The sequence below is a fragment of the Hyaena hyaena genome, unplaced genomic scaffold (genome assembly GCF_003009895.1).
Source record: "Hyaena hyaena isolate Hyena2069 unplaced genomic scaffold, ASM300989v1 scaffold_33, whole genome shotgun sequence".
Taxonomy (NCBI): Eukaryota; Metazoa; Chordata; class Mammalia; order Carnivora; family Hyaenidae; genus Hyaena; species Hyaena hyaena.
Window position 1 is genome coordinate 528,390 of NW_024080666.1, and position 21,122 is coordinate 549,511.

A 21,122-nucleotide genomic window follows, 5' to 3' on the forward strand; every position below is an offset into this window, starting at 1 on the left:
CTCTGCCCCCTCCCCGACTTGTTTCGTTCTCTCTCTCTCAAAAAAAAAAAAAAAAAAAAAAAAAAAAGGGAGGTTTGCTTTTAGCCACAAGCCTGTCATTCATACTCTTCCTCCTTCCCACACTGGTGACTTGCGCCTTTACTGACTTCCTTCCCTGCCTCCTCATTCCCCAAGGTTCTGTCACCATCTCCTGAGATCATTCCTCCCACCCTCCAATTACTTGCACTTGATTTTTTTTTTTTTTTTTTGTCTCAGGATTTGCTTCTGAAGGAAACTAAGCCAGTGCCCCATCCCACTTTCCTTACTGTACAGATTAGGCCCCAAGCTAAGCAGAAGCTATCTGGAGGGGCAGAACACCATGTCCAACGTCAGCGTGCGGAGAACTTGGAGAACTGTCTGGCGTGGAAAACTCACAGCTAGCATCAGAAGTGTTGTGCGTAGAAGCATATCATCGTAGGAGACAGGATCAGACAACACGTGAATGAATGGATGTATAGCTGACCCTTGAACATGAGTCTTAGAGGCGCCAACCCCCTACACAAGTTGAAAATCCTCATATGGCTATTGACTCCCCCAAAACTTAACCACTGTCCAGAAGTCTTGCCCATAACATAAAGACGATGAACACACATTTTGTATTTTATATGTATTATATACTGCATTCTTATAATCAAGTAAGCTAGAGAAAAGAAAATGTTAAGAAAATCATAAGAAGGAGTAGAGATATAGTACTGCACTTTAAAGAACTCATATATAAGCAGCTGTGCAGCTCAAACCCAGGTTGTTCAAAGATAAATTGCAGTTGTTGTTTTTTCTCTGTTTTTCTCTCCTTTGGTGCTGTTTACTGTTGGGGCTTCTCAAACCCTACTTCCCACGTTCTACCAGCACCTGAAATTGGGACTCAAGGCCTATATACATTTTCAAACCAGGACTCTGGCCTGGCCCCCGGTGCTCTCTTCACTCACATCTGCCCCCAAGAAGATGGTTCCTCTCCACTAATGTTTTGGAGAGAATGGCCTCAATAGGGTTGCTCCTCTTGACTCAAATGCAGTTCAACAGTATAAAGTTCTTTTAATGCAAGGGCCTTTCAGAGAAGTAAGAAAATCAACAGAAACAAACATTTCAAAAACCCTCTTTGTTGTCAGGGTGCCTTGGTGGCTCAGTCGGTTGAGCATCTGGCTTTGGCTCAGGTCATGATTTTGTGTTTCATGGGTTTGAGCCCCGAGTTGGGCTCTGTTTCGACAGCTCAGAGCCTGTAGATTCTATCTTCCTCTCTCTCTGCCCCTCCTATGCTCATGCTCTGTCTCTCAATAATAAAATAAATGTTTAAAAAAATTAGAAAAAACCTATTGTCTATGTTATAGTTGTTGAATAACAAATGAGGTCAGGGCTAATGTCTAACACAGGTATTACAAAGGGGTGAAATTCAGTTGGTGGGGCTCTCAGGCATCTGTGAAATGCAGCGTGGGCAGGTATTTTTGGGTGTTGGCTCCCCCAAATCTCACAATGTTGGCACCTTTGTGACCGGACAAAAGGCTCAGCCTTGGTCAGGGGACTGGACTTGACTCTGAGATATGGTTTGAAATCTACAGTATGGACACCAGGCCTGATCCAGGTGATTCTGGAATCACTTCCCTGACTGCCAATCTGTATAGATTCTCCGCTCCCCTCTCCTCTGCCTGCAACCCCTCAAAACCCTGGCCTCCAGGATGCAGGAAGAACGCAGCCGGGCACACTCTAGTGAATCAACCCGCTGCCCAAGATATAGTGAGATAATATCCAAATGAATGACAGAAGTCGTAAATGAATAAAGGAGTCTGTGTTCCAATAAAACTTTATTTGGCCTGTCCTGATCAAGTTTAATAGAGCTTTTTAAAACATGAGTAATCATAACAATTCCTCTATAATAACAATTATTATGAATTCCTGGTCAAGGTCAGTAGCTTGTTCCTTTACCAAAAAAGTAAAGCCGCTCTCTGAGGACAAATGGCACATGAGGAGCGGTGTATATTTCCTTTTCTCTAAAAAAAAAAAAAAAGAAACCCAAACACTTCATATTTACATATTTTCTATTTAAAAATTGGTCAGTGTGATTAATTCTGTTTTTAAATATAAGTTTCTAATGTGTTGTAGGTTTCAATGTACAAGTCCTAGTTAGCTGATAGGTTTAAGGTGCTGTTGAGGGGAGGGTGAGCACAGCCCAAGGTCAACACAGGAACATCTTGCACTTACAGGCTGGCTAGACCTCCTGTGGGTATCTTTGGACGGGGGGGGGTGGTCCTGGTGGGGGGGGGGAAGCAGAATACCAGTGGTGGGAATGGCAGAGTATTCCAGGGGATGGGCTAGGCTTCCGCAGAGGGCTCACGGTGCTGCACATCACCCCAGGCTCTGCGTGAGATACACCTCCGGGTATGCCTCCTCCCGACTAATCCTGGTCTGAGCCATGAGGGGCCCGGTTGCTTTGAAGCCCTTCCTGTGTCTCGGGGTCTCTATGCTGGTGCCTGACCCCCGAGGACTTCCGCCGTTGGCACACTGCCTTTCACATCTTCCTACCTTACTGGATTCCTTGTCCCCAAGGCCACTCGCTTTCCATGCATATCTTTAGGGCCTGCTCTTTGCCAAAGCTAAATGGATGATCAGAATCAAGGGTGGTATTAATGAAGTGTGATAGGTCCCATGTGAAATCTCTCCTAACACATTTGCTCTATGGCGGGCATCTCATTGTCTTGTTTCCTCCAAAGGAGCAATTCGTGCCAAGAACATGAGTTCCCGAAGTCGGCTGGGAGAGGAGTTCTGTGTATGTCTGAGGGTGGGTTCCGTGTATGCGGGTGGGTGTTGGGCTGGAGGGATTCGTGGAACTTGTCTTCAAACTCACCTGTGAACGACAGCCTCTGGGGAACCAGGGCTGTGACCCTGCATCCGTGCGTGTGTCAGGAAAGTGCATAGGGAGGTCTGGAGGAGGTGTGAGCACAGGCCTGGAAGATGAGTTCTCGTACCTGCAGAACTGGTCTGATCTGAAACAAGGTTTTCCGATCACACGGGGGTGAGGCAAATACAGGGGCGTGGCAGATGGGACGATTTAAGTCCTCAAGGAACCAGAAAATATATGGTTGGTGACGAGGGTAAACCTGGCTCGGCTTCCAATTTTGGAACCTCGGAAACATTGCTCTGAATGAAAGATCGAACAGGTCAGTCAGATGGTAATGGGCAGGGAAGAAACATCTTGGACTAAGTTTTCTGACTGGAAAGCCAGAGTGAACCCCAGCAGAGGGAGACAGTGGCCTAGATTCAAGACCTGAAGACTGGGCTTCAAGGATTTGCCCTGACACAGACTAGGCCCTAATCATGACCACATCACTTGGGGTCTCTGGGCCTTGCTGTCCCTCATCTGTTAGTTAGGCCAGATGGTTTCCACACTATGCCAGCCACATCCACTGGAACCCAGCCAGGTGGTGGGACTGGCCGACCGCTGTTTCAGATGCCTTTCTTCCCTGAACGCTGCCACTTACAAAACCAAGGGTCCCCTCTTTGCTGGGAAAGTGATCAACCCCCAAACTAGGCTCCTGTTCAAACCTGCTCCCAGAGGTTAAAGGCTAGTTATTAAGGCAGTTTAAGAAATGGACATTCCTCTCCCTCCTCGGATCCTTCCTGTGTTCCGCTAACCCCAAGGCAGCAGAGAGGGGGTGGGGAGGGGCAGCAGAGGTGCCAGGGAGGCAGCCCCCTTCCTGCCGGGCCGGGCTTTCTCCGGCGGCCTCCGCCAGGGGGCCCGGAGCTCCCCTTCCCCCTCACCACCTTTCTTTGGAGAAGGCCTCCGTCTGCACAAGATCGCCAGGGTGCTCGGAGATGCACGCGCCGTTGAGGTCACCCAGTTTATTGTCCGGCAGGTCCTCCGGCTTGGTGCAGAGCTTCAGGGCGCGGGAGATGAACATGTCCAGGTCGAACTGGGGGCTCGCGCCCCCGTCGATGGGGGCCGGGTGGCCCGGTGGAGAGGCGGACAGGCGGCGCTCAGGGCTGTCGGGGGGTGGGCTGGCGCGCTCGGGGCCGACCTGTGTGCTCTTGACCCACTGCGCGATCTCCAGGAAGAGGCTGGCCGGCTCGTCCTCGCTGGGCCCGGCGTCCGCGGCCACCGCGGCGCTGGGGGGCGCCCCGGCCGCCTGCTTCCAGTGCGACAGATCCAGAATGAGCTTGGGCTCCGAGTAGTGGTGCGGCTTGCTGTCGCGCCACAGCAGCTTGTCCAGGTAGGACGGCGAGCCCACTTTGTAGTCGCAGGAGCGGCCGTAGTCGGCCTCGAAGGCGCGCTCCATGGACGAGTGCGAGCGCTCCAGAAAGCGCTCGGAGCTGCTCTGCGAGTCCTTGCGCGGATCCACCTGCACGTCCTCCGCCAGCGGCGCGGAGCCGGCGCGCGGGTCGCGCTGCACCTCGCTGGCGTCCTGGCACCGGTCCGGCCTCCACTCCAGGTCCGAGGACAGGCTCACGGGGTACCTGCAAAGGTTCAGACGGACAGAATGGTGACTGTCCAACCTCGGGTGACTTGGCTTCCTGGAGGGAGCCAGCCCCCTAATCCCCGTCGGCCACCCACAGGCTGCCTTTCCATTCTTTCCCCATCCCTCCAGTCCTGTGACCCTCCCTGCCCCACTTCCCAAGGTGGGAGAGTGATGGCACAGGGTAATGTTGAGCCTCCAGGGCTCAGGTGGAGGGACTGACTGTTTGGCTTAACCCTTGTATTCTTCTGTATTCATCACCCTGCAGATATTTCTTGAGCAGCGTACACCCGGGCCCGCGCAGGCACTGCCAGGCACGGCAGTGAACAAAACAAGAAATGCCCTGTCCTCATGGCCTCTACTTTCTTCTTTTTTTTTTAAATGTTTTATTTATTTCTAGGAGAGAGAGAGAGAGACAGTGTGAGCAGGGGAGGGTCAGAGAGAGAGGGAGTCACAGATGGAAACAGGCTCCAGGCTCTGAGCTGGCAGTCAGCACAGAGCCCGACGCGGGGCTCGAACCCACGAACTGCGAGATCATGACCTAAGCGAAAGTCGGACGCTTAACCGACTAAGCCACCCAGGCGCCCCCATGGCCTCTACTTTCAAGTGGCTCCACCTGTTCGGTGCCCCGCACACGGACGTGTACGCAGATCACGTGGGGACCTTGTTAAATTGCAGCTCTTGATTTGGTAGCTCTGAGGTGGGGCCTGAGATCCTGCAGTGACAGTAAGCTCCCAGGTGATGCTGATGCCGCTGGTCCAGGGACCACACTTTGAGTAGCAGGGCCCTAATGAGCGCTTCTCAGCCCCGGCTCAGATCAGAATCACCCCACACTCTCATTTCTGACTCCGAGGGCTTTGCATCACCCGGGTTTAACATGTCGCCAGGCAATTCTGAGGTACAGCCAGGGCTAAGAACTCTTGCCCCCGGTTGGATCTGGCTGGATGCCCCCACAGCATCCTGCATCAATGCGGTGCAGGTGGCGCTGGAGGAAAGATTAGAGACACCTCAGGAGAGACCAAAGATCCTGGGGATGCTGCCTTCCGTCACCCGTCCTGCAGCCACAGAGAGCAAAGGCCACTGGCCAAAAGCAAATTAAGGGCAGGTGTGCAGGCCACCAGCTCAGGCCGGCCCTCTCCTCCCCTTGCCAGGGGCTCTATGCAGAACTATGTGGGGGCAGGGAGGGAGCGCAGAGGAGGCAGCAGCCTGCTCGTGGTACAGAATGCCTAGTGCTCACACGGGAAAAACCAGTGCACCAAGGACGGGCAGGTTTGGCCGTGAAGGGGCAGACGCGTGGCAGCAGGCCACACGATGTGCTCTGCGAGGCACAGGAAGGCCCCAGTACTGCCCGCCCGCCCAGAGACACCATTAGGGCAGGAGTCACTCCCAGAGGTGAACACCACACTGCCTCCTCCCTCAAGGGGCCTCGGAACTGCAGAGGTTTCCAGGAGGAAGAGCATGTGAAGACCCTCATCCTTGGCTGCTACACGCCAAGGGCCAAACCTTGGTTCTCTGAAGGCTTCACAGTGACTCTGTGGAGTTAGTATTACCACCCCACCTTACACATGGGGACGCTGGTGTTTAAAGGTTAAGCCATCTGTGCAAAGCAGGGGGGCCTGCAGGAAAGAGCCTGCCGTTGATTTGCCATTCTCCTTCCTGCGGGTGTGAGGGGCAAGTTAGGAGCCGAAGTGCGTCAGGTCTAGAAACATTCAGAGTTGGTGGGCGGTGGCCAGAGAAACTTGAGAAGCATGGGTGCACCCTGCTGGGCCAGCACGCTGTACCCTCACAGGCTGTGGAGTGGAGGGGGAGGGGCTGAGGGACCACAGTCAAGGGCGAGACTAGCATGGGGAGGGGGGAGCAGGAGGAAGAGTCTTCATTAATCTCTATTTGCTGGCAACTCTTGATAACAACAATCGAAGACAACACACCAACAAACGTGTCCGTAAATAGCAACATCGCCCTGGCCCTCCCTCGGTGCCTCCTTAATCTGAAACCTATCATCTGTCAAATGACTGAAAAGGAGCACTTGCTCATCTGTCACTTATGTAACTAGCTGTCACATTCCCACAGCAGCGGGGCTCCCACTTAGGCCCCCTCGGAGTCCTAGCTGCTAAGCAAGCCCTCGACTTCTATTTCTAAACCAAGCGGCTCTCGGCTCTCCCTCCCAGGATAGGCAGATGGTGATGCCCAAATGTTTAGCTGCCTGATCTAACTTCAGAACAGGAAGGGACCTAACAAATCACAACATGCCTACACAGAGATTTTTAAAAAAACAAAAAAACAACAACGTGTGTTCTACCCTACTCTGAATCACTCACTGGTAGTGACTTCCGGGCACACGGCGTTTGGGAAGGATTCCGGGGGCAAACCCAGTTTGGCAGGAAAGAGTCCTGTGATTGCTCAGCAGTGTCTGACACAGATGGAGATCGAGGAGGCCCCACACGAGGCAGCTATTAGCTGTGTGGCAAGATGCTCCTCTCTAACCTCTCTGGGCTGTAACTTCATCATATGTCAGTGGGCACTAATAATAACAGCACGTCCCTTCATGGCATTCTCAGGAGGTGCAAATGATGTGAACCACATGAAAACATTGAGTAGTAGTAAATTTTACATTGTTGCCTTGCCATGCACTGGTGCAGCCTACTTTCCTAGGGCAGATTCGCATTTTGCTGGAAGTGAGCTCCAATGATGGGTGCTCCTTAAATGCTTGCGGAACACCGTATTGGGCCCTGTGTCCAGTATACTCAGGGTGGGGAGGAAAGGGGTGGAGGCTGTGTTGCACAGAGGAAGGCCCCTGACCCACACGTGTGCATTTACTGGGAATGCCTGGGGACAGGAGAGAAGGGCAGGAAGCTAAATCGGAGGCAGCACCCATGGGCTGTAGAGCTCGAGAGACAGAGGGAAAGGTCACAGAGGATCAGAGGCCAAGTAGAAATGGGAGTATGAGAACACGGATTCCAGACTCCAGGGCTGGAGGCCCCCTGGAAGTGCACCTGTCCCAGGTGGAGAGCTGGCTCTGGTTGGCGGCCATCAGCAGGATGTCGTCGATCTCATCCTCAATGCGGAAGGGGTGCTGGGAGGTGGGCTCGTCCTCAGGGCACGAGTATGGGCTCATGTAGGGGTGCTGCAGCCCCATCTCTGCTGTTAGGCGATCCATGGGGTTAAAGGTCAGGATCTTCTCTAGAAAGTCAATGGCTGTGGGGAGCAAAACAGGACATGACGGTCACTCATTGCCCTGCCTGCAGAGAATGAGCGTCTTCAGCACGGGGACTTTTTGTTTGTTTGTTTTTTGTACTTTCCCTCTGTAAAAAGGTTTTTAGCCGTTTTTTCTTGTGGTCCTCACCACAATCCAGTGACAAATTCAGAGCAGATTCTGCTTTTTTGACTTCCTGAATGAATAAAGAGGCCCAGAGGGGTGAAGTGATTTGCTAAAGTCACTGCTGGTTAGAGGAGGTCTGGGGCGAGAACTCTATCTTGGGGTGGATCTCTCCAGAGACAGGGGTCAGGATGTAGGTAGTTCATGCGGTGGTGATCCCGGAAACACTGGTAGGGGAGTGGGAGGGAAAGAAGCCCAGACAAGATGTGTCCATGAGCAGGTTCCACTGAGGGGGTGGGGAGGGGATCCTCTAGGAGACGGCATGGGACATTTCAGAGGCGGCTCCACTTGTGGGGTCGGGGGAGCTGTGGTGTCTCTGCAACAGCCACTCCCACGTGTTGGGCACCACGTGCTGCTGGGGTGGGCAGAGCAGCCTGTGGCCCCCAGGTGCCAGCAGTGACAAAGTTCACTGAGAAAGCGAGGCAGGTGGGACAGGACCAGGGCTCCTGAGTCCGGTCTTCCTACCATAGATTGCCCCTGGAGGCTTAACAAACAAGGGCAGGCAGGCTTGATATTAAAAATATTTAGCCACCAGCCTGAAGCCCTCCTGGGGTCTAGGGACTAGGTCAAGGGGAGGTCCCAGGCAGCTGGAGCCCGGATAGGAAGGGACACTCAGAAGCCTTGTGGAGTGGCTGGCTGCCAACCAGCACGAAAGTATACGAGACACCAGCGGCCAGTCGGGTGGGTGGGTGAGCGCCAGCCAAACATAAGCTCTGCTCACACGTCCTGGTGTCCTTTTTCCCAAGCTGGGGCGGGGCCAGCCATCTGCCTTGTGGGCTCTGCCCTGGGTTGTCTCAGGGCAAGGTCTACCTCTCTGGAGGTTGGCATTACCTCGCGGTGCTGGAGGCCCCACTTAACTCATGACTTGGCTAATCGTGTTACCACCCACGCGGCAAGGGAGAGATGCAGCCGAGCTGAAGGGCCTCAGCCAGCGCCGTGACCCTGCCCCTCACTCCAGCCCTGGGTCTCTTTGCAGGAATGATTCAGGAAACCAATGGATTCAGAAGGTCACTGGCCTCCCAGGAGGACACAGCACTTCTCTGTAACCCTAGACTGAAAGATCAGTAACACAACAATAACTGTGGTCATGGCCAAGTGCTCTGGGGCTCAGGGGGTGCTTCTGGGTCAGGGCTAGAGGGCCTGAGAGAGTGTCCCGGATTGCCAGGGCTGGGAGGAATCGGGCACTGCAGGGCACAGCCCCGCTCTGGCACTGCCCGGCTCCAGGCCGGGCGAGCCTCTCCCTCTTCCGGCCGCCACCCTCCCTGGGTCCGACCTATTACTCTGGACCTTCTGAAAAGGAGAGGAGAGAGTTGAAGCTCCCAACAGGGGCAGGCATCATCACCATTGTCACTGTTATTAATAAAGACCCAGCAAACCCTGAAGTTGGAAAGGGCCGCTCCACTGACTCTACTAAAAATCAGTCTCCTCTTTCCTCTCCCTGACAGCTGGTCTAGCACACGCCCACACACTTCTGGAAGCCCAAATCTTAGAAAAGCCCTCCTTATATCTAACCCAAATCTGCCCCCTTTAACCTCCGTCCCTAAGCCTAGCTCTGCCCTCTGTGGTCACCATGTTCTCTCTTACCCACGGTTCAACACAGCAGTCAGGTCCTGTGTGAGCCCGCCCTCCACCTGACACCCGCTGACCCGCATCTCCCAGCCTCCCTTGCAGTTTGATGTGGCTGTGTGACGGGGGCCCGTGGGGCAGGGGTGGAAGTGATGTGTGTACCCCACTTTGAGGCCAGATGCATAAAGATCTCCTGCAAGAGCCTCTGCTCTCTCTTCCCCTGGCTTCAGCGGAAGTGAGTGAAAGCTGTGTGTTAAACATGGCGACACCTCTTTGACAGCCTCTGCCCAGGCACCCCCTCTCTGTCCGGACTTGAGGTGAGCCGCACGAACACTGCTAGCAGGATCACTCGGCAGGTTGCACAGCGCTGGCTCTGCCTCAACCGAGAAACCACCCCACCGCCCCGCCCCCAATTCCTCTCCTCTGGGCTCCATCTCCCATGTTTTGAAAGCACCTCTAATGTAATGAGACTTCTGTACAATCTTGTCACGTTCCTGTGGCCCAGGAGACTCCAAACTGGACTTCCCAGAGCCCCAGGGGTTCTGGAGAGATTCTCAGGGGCAGCTCTGGAGACTGAGAGGCAGGTCGGCAGGGCCCTGAGGTCCCCAACTCTGCTTCACTCAGAGCACTCCTTTTACTTGTTTTGAGATTAGATTTCTTTGTCACATTTGTCACTTAGGATATATTTATTTTTTTGTTTAAAAAAATTTTTAATGCTTATTTTTCAGAGAGAGAGAGACAGAGACAGAGAGCGAGTGGGGAAGGTACGGAGAGAGGAAGACAGAATCGGAAGCAGGCTCCAGGCTCTGAGCTGTCAGCACAGAGCTCGACACGGGGCTCCAATTCATGAACCACGAGGTCATGACATGAGCCGAAGTTGGATGCTTAACTGCCTGAGGCACCCAGGTGCCTCTATGGTATATTTACTTCTTATAGTAAATGGAGCCCAGACTGATGCCTCCATACAGTCTCAGGGCCTGTCTCCCTTGTCCTGCGCCTGTGGCTAGATGGCTGTGTCAGATGCTCAGGGACAGTCCCCTAGACTGTCCTTGGAGCTTCTGGAGGCTACAACCAGAGGGATACCCCTGCCTCTTCCCAGGCCTGTGGGGCCTCAAATGTACAGGAGAGGGAGTGACCGCGGGTCACCAAGTGGCTCTCCTGGGGAGGTGGGCCTGATATCCTTTCTCATGCTGGTATTTCATATCGGTGACATCTCATTCTCCTAAAGCCAGAGATCAGTGGGAGATCTCTTTTCAAGGCCAGAGGCAGGCGAGAGAATTCTGGGTGGAGCCGAGTTGGGGCACATTGGGAGGGTGCAGCAAGCCTGGCGTCAGTGAACATCTGTTCAGCTGCAGGATCGAGTCCAAACCCCTCGGCCTCTCAGCCCTTCTCACCTCTCTAGCTTTACTTCCTACCACTCGTCTGTGACTCATCCGGCCCATCTGAGCCGTCATCACGTCGCCCGGGTGAGCTTCTCTGTCCCTCTCCGTGCAAAGTGGCTCCCTTCCCCTCCCCAAATACCTGGGGCTCCTTAGGATGCGTTCCTTAGTCTTTGTTCTCATCTCAGGCAGGGGCTCCTGGTCTTCCCAGGGAGACCAACTCTTGTGTCCCAAGCACTCTGGTGGCTTAATAAATGTCGGTGGATGCTGCTGGTCAGTGAAGAGCTTTATCCCTCTCAGGACCAACTCTGATTGTGCCGAGACAAAGCCCACCACTCTGAGCGCCAAGTCCCTGAGGGGCTGCTGTGTGTGTGGTTGCCATTGAGGGGACACGGGGGACGCGTCCCTGACCCAGAATTCCTGACAGGTGGACACCCCTCTTGTCTTGTGGTAGGATTTCTACATGGGCCTGGGGCTCAATGTAAGTACAGATGGGCTGAGTCTTAGTTTGTGGTGAATCAAGTGATCCCTCTTCTCCCTTAATGAAGTGGAAGCTGAGGCAGCTTATGACTGAATGGGGATCCCAGCCAAGGCCATTTCTAAAAGACACTGTTAGTGCTTCCTGATGGCCTCACTTGTAATACTGACACAAAGGGGCACAGGGTAAATATCCATGTCAGGGCCTCCTCTTCAGCAAGTTGGGGCTACAGGACTAAGTTCTGCCAACAGAACATGAGTGGAGGTGAGGTGTACAAAGTCTGGCCCATGACTTTAAGGGCAAGGCGACCTGCCCTCCTTCCCTACTTTCCTCCGGGTGGTGAGATGGCAGAATAAGAAGGGGCTGAGGCCCCTGAATGACTCTGGTCAGCAGATTCAGCATATTGGCCTAGACTGTTTGCTTTTACGTTATTATGTAAGAGAGAAATAAACTTCTTTTTTCTTTTCTTTTTTGAAAATATTTTATTTTTTGGGGCATCTGGGTGGCTCAGTCAGTTAAGCGTCTGACTTTGGCTCAGGTCATGATCTCATGGTTTGTGGGTTCGAGCCCTGCGTTGGGCTCTGTGCTGACAGCCATCTCAGAGCCTGGAGCCTGCTTCAGATTCTGTGTCTCCCTCTCTCTCTGACCCTCCCCTGCTCATGCTGTCTCTCTCTCTCTCTGAAATAAATAAAACATTAAAAAAATAATAATACTAAAAATATTTTATTTGTAAGTAATCTCTACACCCAAGTGGGGCTCGAACTCGCAACCCGGAGATCAAGAGTTGCACATTCCACTGACTGAGCCAGCCAGCACCCCTTAACTTCATTTTTCTTAAAAAAAGAAATAAATCTTATTAAGTCATTAAAAATTTGAGTCTCTTACAATTGGCCAACCCTATATCCCACCTAAGAGAAGGTCTCTTAAGGAAGCCTCTGGCAGGTATGAGGCCTGGTGATAATGTTAACATTTAAGATGATGGAGCAACTATCCTACGCTCAGGGCTCTACAAATTCTATTTTACTTACTCATCACGATGACCCTATGTGATGCATATCACTGTACCCACTCTGCATTCAAGGAAACTGAGATGCAGAGAAGTGAAGAAACTTGCTCAAGGCCAAACAGCTACTCACTGATGGAACTGGGAATTGAGTCTGGGTCTGGGTCTCAAGCTCATAAAACTCACATTCTCTAAGAATGAAATCTTGCCATTTGCAACAATATGGATGGAACTGCTAAGTGAAATAAGTCAGACAGAGAAAGACAGATATCATACCCTTCCACTCCTATGCAGAACTTGAGAAACTTAACAGAAGACCATGAGGGAGGGGGAGGGGAAAATAGTTTCAAACAGAGAGGGAGGCAAACCATAAGAGACTCTTAAATACAGAGAACAAACTGAGGGTGGATGGAGGGGGGTGCGGGGAAGAGGGGGAAATGGGTGACGGGCACTGGAGGAGGGCACTTGCTGGGATGAGCCCTGGGTGTTGTATGGAAGTGATGAATGATGGGAATCTACTCCCGAAGCCAAGAGCCTATGTTCGCTAATTGGACAAGAAGTGATATTAAAGAAATAAAAATAAAAGTAAAACTCACATTCTCTGCACCACATCATTAAGAGGAAAAAGGTACAGGGAGATGAAGGAGGACAGGGAGGCAGGCAAGGGAGAAAGATGAGAAGGAAAAGGACAAAAGCAGGGGTGGACTGTGCAAGACCACGAAGGACCGCCGTGAGGGGCTAATGACGCTCCGTCTGGAACCAGCTAGGTCGAGTGGCCTCGGCTTCTACTCTAAGGACTGTGCCCCATCCCTTTGGAAGGAGACGCCCACCCAGCCCCGCCGGGTGAAGCCGGAGCGCGGCCTTCAGGGTGCTGGCCGGCTGCAGGCGGACGTACCTTCACTGTTCACTTCAGGCAGCAGCTTGCGCAGCGGCCGCTTCACCTCCCAGGTGCTGCTGACGAAGGAAGGCATCACCTTGAGCAGCTCGTCTTTGTCCTCCTCCCGGATCACGGGGATGGTCTCCAGGATGAGCTGCATCTGCTCCAACTCGTGGGCCCCTGGGGAGCCAAAGACCAGATGGTTACAAGTGAGCTGCCCAAGTGGCGGGGGTGGAGGGAGCCCCCACGTGCTTCTAGAAGGTCTGGGAGGGGCAGCACCAGACGGTGGGAGCCGCACGGGGCCGGGGGCCAGGGGACCTGGGTTCTGGTCTTCCCTCTGCCGCTGACTTGATGTGTGACTGTGGGCAGGTTGCTTGCCATCTCTGGGGCTTGGCTTTGTCAAATGTCTCTGCTTCTGGAATGGACCAGTCTGATGTAGACACATCAGCCAGAGCTAATGTGACAGGAGCAGCCGGGTCTGGGACTTCCCAAGTCCCCTTCCCAGATGCCTCTCTGCATGTCTTTACCAGGCTGGGAAAGGAAGTGAGTTTAAAACTGAGCCTCCCCTTTTGGTTTCCAATTAGGAGGATCCTAATCAGAGGGGGAGACATTCAGAAATAACAACTTGGCTTTGGAATGTGTCTTGGTAACTAAGTGGTCCCGCTCACTCCTTCAGGCAGAGGGAGGAGGACAGGTTCTGCCAGGTCTGTGGGGTACATGCAGTGGAACAGGATGGAATCAGGCATTCATTCGCTCCTTCATTCATTCACTAAATAATGACTTACTGAGCACCTTCTCCCTGTCCGGCATCAGGCTGGAACCTCGTCCTTAAGAAGCTTCAGTCTCTAGGATCTCAGAACTCACAACTCCTCTCTGCCGCCCAGACACTGACGCTGTGTCGGCGCTGTGGCACTGCTGGTGAGGGTCAGGTCACTCTCTTTGCTGTCCCCCTCGACCTCCAAGCTGTTCTTACTCTCACCCCTCCCATTTGCCCTTTTGCTTCAGTAGCCCTTCCACTCACCTCTACCAGGTTAAATCCTTAACCAAGACTCTCCAAATTCAAGAAGCCCCCAGTCTCTAGCTGCTCCAAGTGTCCCCCGCCCCCTTACCACCGATTGCTACAGGACTCCCGTCTGCCGGAAGCTGGTGGCCTGTGCTGGGGCTCTTCCATGTCCCCCAACAACGCCCCGTGTAGCAGCAAGCACATGTGGATGCTGTGATGCTACCCCAGCAAGTGCCTACAGCTCAACCATTTGGCTTCCCCCATGTGGTTCATGGAGGGTCAGGCAGGGACTCTGGAGCCTCTTGTGGGGCCCCCTGTCCAAATGAACACTCCAGACTGACTGCTCACAGTCGCAGGGAGAGAGGAGGAAGAGGCTGAAAATGTAGGATAGATGTTTTCAGTGGTCAATCTCAAGGTGTCTGAATATACGTAGTCACTTGGTTTGGAAAGTTCTGTGCTCAATAGGCTACTTTCAGCCTCTCCAGTATTTTGCCTGAAATGATAATAAGGTGCCCCCAAGTAGGTCTATAAGGCTATACAGGAAATTTTCTTTCTTTTTCAATTTTTCTTTTTAAACTTTATTTATTTTGAGAGAGATAGAGCAATGGAGGGACAGATAGAGAGGGAGAGACAGAGAATTGCAAGCAGGCTCCATGCTGTCAGTGCAGAGCCGGAGGCCGGGGCTCGATCCCAGGAACCATGAGATCATGACCTGAGCTGAAATCAAGAAGAGTTGGATGCTTAACCAACTGAGCCACCCAGGTGACCTCATACAGGTAATTTTAAAGAGAAAGACTAGGGTGTTTTGGGATTAGCATGTTGTGTTTTTTTCTCTTTTCACACTCAGTTTTCCCTTTTCACAGAAGAGGAGAAGGAAGATGGCATGGTTAGTGACTTACCGGCAAAGAGCATTCTCCCCGTGAGCATCTCAGCCAGGATGCAGCCGGCGGCCCACATGTCGATGGCTTTGGTGTAGTTGTTCGGGGAGAGGAGCAGGCGTGGCGAGCGGTACCACTTAGTTACCAATCCTTCTGACAGATAACCCTGGAAAGACCAAAAAAAAACAAAAAACAAGAAAAAAAAAACAAAAAACCCAGTTCCAATGATCAGCCATGTGCAGATACCTTCTCTCCCAAGCACCTTCTGGGATCTTTCTCCATCCAAAGGCAGCACCCCTTCCTGGATCCCTTCCCTGTCGAGCCTTCCCTGAGGCCCAGGGGCTCTCCTCTGTGGACAGGGAGGCAAGATACCATTATTTCAGAAAAAAATACTTTCCCACCCCAACCTGATGTAATCATGCAAAACAAATCTTCCCTCATCTAGTAAGATTATGGATAAATAGGAGCCATGGTCAAGTTCCTTGCCACCATAAATGGAGTAATGATGAGAACCCGGAATTTCATTTATCCAGTGCTGAATCTCAGAAATAGCCCTACATTTGAAATCAAGTCAGTTATTTTGGTGCTAATGAGTAGAACTGATGTGGCTACAATGTCAGAGACACAGAGCCCCTGCTGAAAATGGAAAAGGCCAGCTTCATAATGGGTGCAGGTGAAGAACATATGAAAACAGCCCTAAATGGTAGAGTGGACACAGCTGTGGTTGGCTCAGAGGATTCTGGGAGTTCTACAGAGTGTCTTTTTGGCGGATAGGTGTTTTAGCTGACTTCAGCCACTGCTCAAGAACTTGTGCTCTGGGATGGAATCCCTCCCTACAAGATACAGCGATGACATAAGTGTTTTAGCACAGAATGAAAAATATAGCCAGGCAATTTGGAAATTGTTTTCTACATAACGCAGAAAGTTGGTCCCACGATGTAACCTGGGAGGTGTCCATTTGGATTACCTGGAACAGTCTCTTTAAACTGAGAAGGTAGACCCATTTTGGGGTCAAGGTGAGACAATGCAGACTGAGGGGCCCCAATGGGAGACTCTGGGGATGGTCTTGTTATCTGATGATGGAGCTCCCCATTTAGCATTTGAAATCCTTTTTACTGACTAAAGAAGTATCACTGACCCAGGCTAAAGCAGATGAAAACTTAAGAAGCCCAAATACCCAGGAGCTTTCGATCAACATCTAGAATCTCTTTACTTGTTAAGCAAAGATTTATTAAGTGATTGAAACCTTCTGAGAGGCCTGCAATTATGACAGGGGTTTTCTCTCCTCTGTGGCACATACCTCCTCAGAGGAGAGCCTCACACTGGCAGAGGGAAGTGGGGAGAGGAAATGACTAGAGTTTCCCCGACCTCAATGCTCCAACCCAAATGGACTCCTTACAGTTCCCTCATGTCCCCTTCTTGTCACCTACCTCCCCTTCCCCCAGCCCCCTAGCAACCACTGCTTTCTGTCCTCTAGTTTTGCTTTGTACAGAATGTCCTATAAATGGAGTCATAGCTGCTTTTTCAGGCTAAATTCCTTCCATTAGCACAATGCAGCTAGACTCACCCATGTTGTGTATGTGCGGTAGTTTGTTAGGAGTTTAAGTTTGATTCTAAAAATTACAGACACAGGGACGCCTGGCTGGCTCAGTCAATAGAACATGCAACTCTTGATCTCAGGGTTTTGAGTTCAAGCCCCACTTTGGGTGTAGAGATTATTTAAAAAAAAAAATCTTAGGGGCACCCGGGTGGCTCAGTCAGTTAAGCGTGTGACTCTTGGTTTTGGTTCAGGTCATGATCTCACAGTTCATGAGTTCAAACCCCACGTTGGGCTCTGCACTGACAGTATGGAGCCTGCTTGGGATTTTCCCTCCCTCCCTCTCTCAAAAACAAAAAAATAAAAAATAAAATAAAATAAAATCTTTAAAAAATTACAGACACAAGCCAAACTGTAGAAGTTCACTTCTGGGTGGGCAGTTCATAAATAAAGAATGGTCCAATTTATTTTCTAGTCAGAGGCTGAGACTGTCAGACTAAAGCAGAGTCACGTGTGTGTGTGTGTGTGTGTGTGTGTGTGTGTGTGATATAAGGGGAGTTTTCTCTGATATGTAAGTGAGCAGTCTTTTAGGGAATGGAATTTCCTGTAATTAACATCTGCCTATCCGCAAGCATCTAGGACTGCAGTGAGCACACAGAGGGGTGGGGGGCTTCCTTCCAGAAATACATGCCTTGAAAGTAAAACAATGTTTGCCAGGCTGCCCCTGGGCCAGAAATAAGGGCCAGGCCATGAGAGCAGCTGAGAAAGTTCACTCACAGCTCTTCCTTACCTTGGGATGAAAACCGAGAACCTGATGCGTTTTCCTTAACCACTAGCTGCCGCTTCCCTCTGGTTACTTGCCTCTCAAGCTCTTTTGAAAATATAAAGAGGACATACTGATGTGTTTCAGAAGCCACAGGGCAGAGGAGAATTTGGGAATGTGCACTGTCTTCTGCCAGGCTCTGGAGCAAGAGTCGTCCCGGGGAAGGGGACATGGGGACCAACAGGAGCTTCCTGGCTGGTGGGGCAGACCTGGGGAGGCAGGTGGGGGCAGGGGTCCCACCCGCAGCTGGCATGAGCGCGCGGTGTCTGAGCAAGAGCGGCTCTGGGGCCCACAACACGATACTGCTGATCTGAATTCAAGAAGGTTTCAGTGGAGTGGATGGGGCAAAAGTCAGAATTCCCTAGAATAAAAAGAATATTATCTTTAAAGAATATCCAGGAGCGGAGACTCCGTTTTAGCAGAAGGGCTCGCAAATCAGGAAGCACATCGGTTCAGCTGATGTCCCCAAATGGCTTTCCTGCCGGAGCCTGTGGGTGGGGATAGCTGCGGAGGACCTGCCCTCCATCCTCAGACCCGGCCTCACGTGGTGCAGTCGAGGGAGTTATAAGGCGTCACGGCTCCGAGGAGACAGGAAACTGATACTCCTACCTTCTCCATGGCCACCTCTCAGCACCGGAGACGCAAGACTGGAGCTGCCCTTTCCCAAGGGTCCCTTCCCACCCCCTGCCGCCCCGTCCCTTTGTGTTCCTGGTGCAAGCGGATTCAGGGGGTGCTCCTGGGAGGCAGGTGGACAGAGCTTCCCGTCTAGACCCGTCGTGGGGGCCTTCAGGGCTTCTTCAGCTCCCACCAGCCCATTTTGTTCTTTTTTAGCATCAGGTACAGCCAAGGGGAGGCTTTGATTTTGAAAGCATTGTAGGTGTTTGGGAAATAATCTAGCAGCAGCTGGCCTCTGAGGAGGGTAATTAGGGACCCCTGACAGACGCAGTGGGAAGGTATAATTAATGCTCTGAGCATCTTCCTTGCAGAGGGAGCAGGGGCACCGTGCTCAGTCCCAGCTGCCTGCCAGGGAATGGAGAACAGCCTTGCTCAAGCTCACCCCCGAAGGGTGGGCACCCGCCTGCTGCTCGAGCGACCCAGCGTGGGGTGCCTCCCGGTCTGTGCCACACGCTCTACGCCCCCAACCGCTCTGAGCCTGATCTCTGGTGTCTGGGTGACAGAAAGTTTGGGGGAGAAGGCACATTCCAATAAGCCTTCTATTTCACCTTTCTGGTCCCTCATGAGACTAGGGCGAACTTAAATGGTGACACGTTCTCTGAAGAATGAAACCCAGGCCACTGTAGCTGGGTGTGTGGTGTGGGGAGGACAAGGTACGAAGGCTGGTCTCTCCCCTCATGCTGAATGGCTGCTTAGGGCTGTCCCCACTTCCAGGCCAGGATGGCGGGGGGCTCTGACAGCCTCACCTTCCCTACCAGAAGTCTCTGCCAGATGTTGTCCCTGTGTAGAAATGAAGGTAGTGACTGAAAACTCCGTTTGCAAAGAGCATATAATGTGGTCATAGAGATGAAATATTCAGTATGATTGTTGGAAGGATAAGGAAACGATCTCGGCCAGCATTTACGTGGGACTTGCTCTGTGCTGGGCACCGTGTTAGCATTTTACACGCATGCCTTCTGTAGTCTTCCCATCAGCCTCTCGATGCAGGCTCTTCACAGAGTAGTAACCCAACCTGCCCGAGGTCATGTGACCGGGAGGTGGCCCAGGGTGTCTGGCTCCAAAGCAGATGCTATAACCTGTATGTTGCAGGATGTACACCACCACACACACCAGGCAGAATCCTGGTAAGATCCTGGAGGAGGCATGCTTAGAATGCACAGGGCCGTGTTCTGTTTAGCGGTGGGTCAGTGAAGGCTCCATGGAGATGAGGTTTGAGCAGGATGGGGACATCTTAGGTAGCTCTGTGGTGACAATGGGCACCAGCGTGAGTAAAGATGGAGGGGTGGGAAGACCTAGAATGTGTTCAGGGGACAGAGAGACATCTGGGCATGTGGACAAATGGGACCAGGGAAAGAGGACAATGAATGACCTTTGTTCTGAAAGTTAGTGGTCCCCAAGAACCCCCAGCCATGAGAACCAGGGGAAGCGCTTGTGGGATGTACAGGTCGCCCAAAGCTACTGACGTGGAGCCATGGATGTCCATCTTGAATGAGCTCCCCAGGGAACTCGCGTGCCCCCGCCCGGTTTGAGCACGCCAGGAAGAACACAGGCAGCCGTGGGGAGGGCTGCAGAGTTGGGAAGGAGGGGTCGTGAGTAGGACAGGAGTTTCACCGCAGGCTGGGAGAGCTTGCTCTGCTTTTCCCGTTGGCCCTGGGCAGAACTTCCTCCCACGGTAAGGCTCCTGCTGATTCTTAGTACCAGGGAGGGCGTTCGTGGAGCCCAGTGGTTAGGCTCTGCAGTCCCTGTTGCTCGCAGCCCAGAGAAGCCTGCAAGCCTGGCCAGCAGCAAGATGCTACTCTCTAGCAGAGCAGGGGATCATGGGGCTCAGGAAGGCCTTGGGAGGGGGCCCTTGGGCACCACACTTCCTTGCGGGCACCCAAACGCATCCCTGTCTGATCCAGAAGAAACTAGGTCAAGAGAAAAAGAAATCAGGCTACGGAGTAGAAATTTTCGCCTCAGGGGGCGGTGGGGGTGTTGCATGGATGTTGTGATTCTTGTAGATGTGCTAGTTCCCAGAAGACCTTCTGGTGAGCGTGCCGTGGAAATAGAAAGCCTATCACACAAGGAATGGGAAAGTCACACAAGGAAGGGGGGTGGGTGGCACGAAAGCTGCCTTTAGACGTTTGCAAGGCTATCATATGGACGAGGAGTGAAGCTTGTTCGCTGGGACTCTGGGGGCAGACGTGAGCCAAAGCATGAGACAGAAATCTAGGTAATACGATAATAATTGCTATCATTTAGTGAGCTCCTCAAACTGCTCCGCTTCGTATGGATCAACTCACTTCATCCTCACAACAACCCCCTGAGGTAAGGACTCTCATTACATCCATTTTTACAGAGAGGAATCCGAGGCACAGAGAGGGTAAGCGCTCTATCTATGGTCACACAGGCTGTAAGCGGCAAGCTGGGTTCCACCCCAGGCTGCGTGGATAGAGCACCTTCCATCTGAATACGCGGTTCTGCTGCCCCTTCACGTGAGAAAACCTTTTAAAGCCATCGGGGCTGTCTGAGTGGGGGACCGGGCTCCTAACAGGCAGAGGTGTCCGGGCACAGCATGGACAGGCTCACACAGAGACGTGCCAGCACCACCCTCCTGGTGGACATCCAGAGCACGGCGTCTGAGACGGTGGCGTGTACTCCAACACCCAGGGATCTGGGCCGACTGAATGCAGATTCTGTTTCATGAGGCGGACAAGGCAATGCCATTGCTGCAGGTCAGAGCCCCACACGTGGACACAGCAAGGCCCTCGCTGACCTTTAATATCATGCCTTGCCTTAAGGAATTATGATCTGCCTTGCCCACCGGCCAGGCAGATTTCTCCATCAGAGCAGCGGGGCTGACCTATAATAGGGGTTAATTCTCTGTGTTACAGACACTCATCAAAAGATCATTCAGAAAAACAACAGTCTCCCAGAGGTCCCTCTAAGCAGAGATGTTCGGTCCCCTCTCCAGTCTTTTCTCTCTGAAGGTATAATTCTTACTTGTGCCAATATCTGTATTAGGCGTGTTAGAAGCCTTTTTAAAAAGAAATAACGGCACAGCCAA

At 52.3% G+C, this 21,122-nt stretch overlaps 1 protein-coding gene across 1 annotated transcript in view; it reads right to left on the bottom strand.

The window, feature by feature from the left end:
- Positions 1 to 1,816: 1,816 nt before the first annotated feature.
- MAPK4 (mitogen-activated protein kinase 4) overlaps positions 1,817 to 21,122 on the bottom strand; it is a 148,873-nt gene continuing 129,567 nt past the window's right edge. The window contains exons 3-6 of the mRNA XM_039228908.1: positions 15,063 to 15,207; positions 13,179 to 13,340; positions 7,475 to 7,676; positions 1,817 to 4,482 (exon numbers count right to left, since the gene is read on the bottom strand). Of these exons, the coding sequence (XP_039084839.1) occupies positions 3,786 to 4,482; positions 7,475 to 7,676; positions 13,179 to 13,340; positions 15,063 to 15,207 (1,206 nt within the window). The 3' untranslated portion in view covers positions 1,817 to 3,785. The remainder of the gene's footprint in view (positions 4,483 to 7,474; positions 7,677 to 13,178; positions 13,341 to 15,062; positions 15,208 to 21,122) is intronic.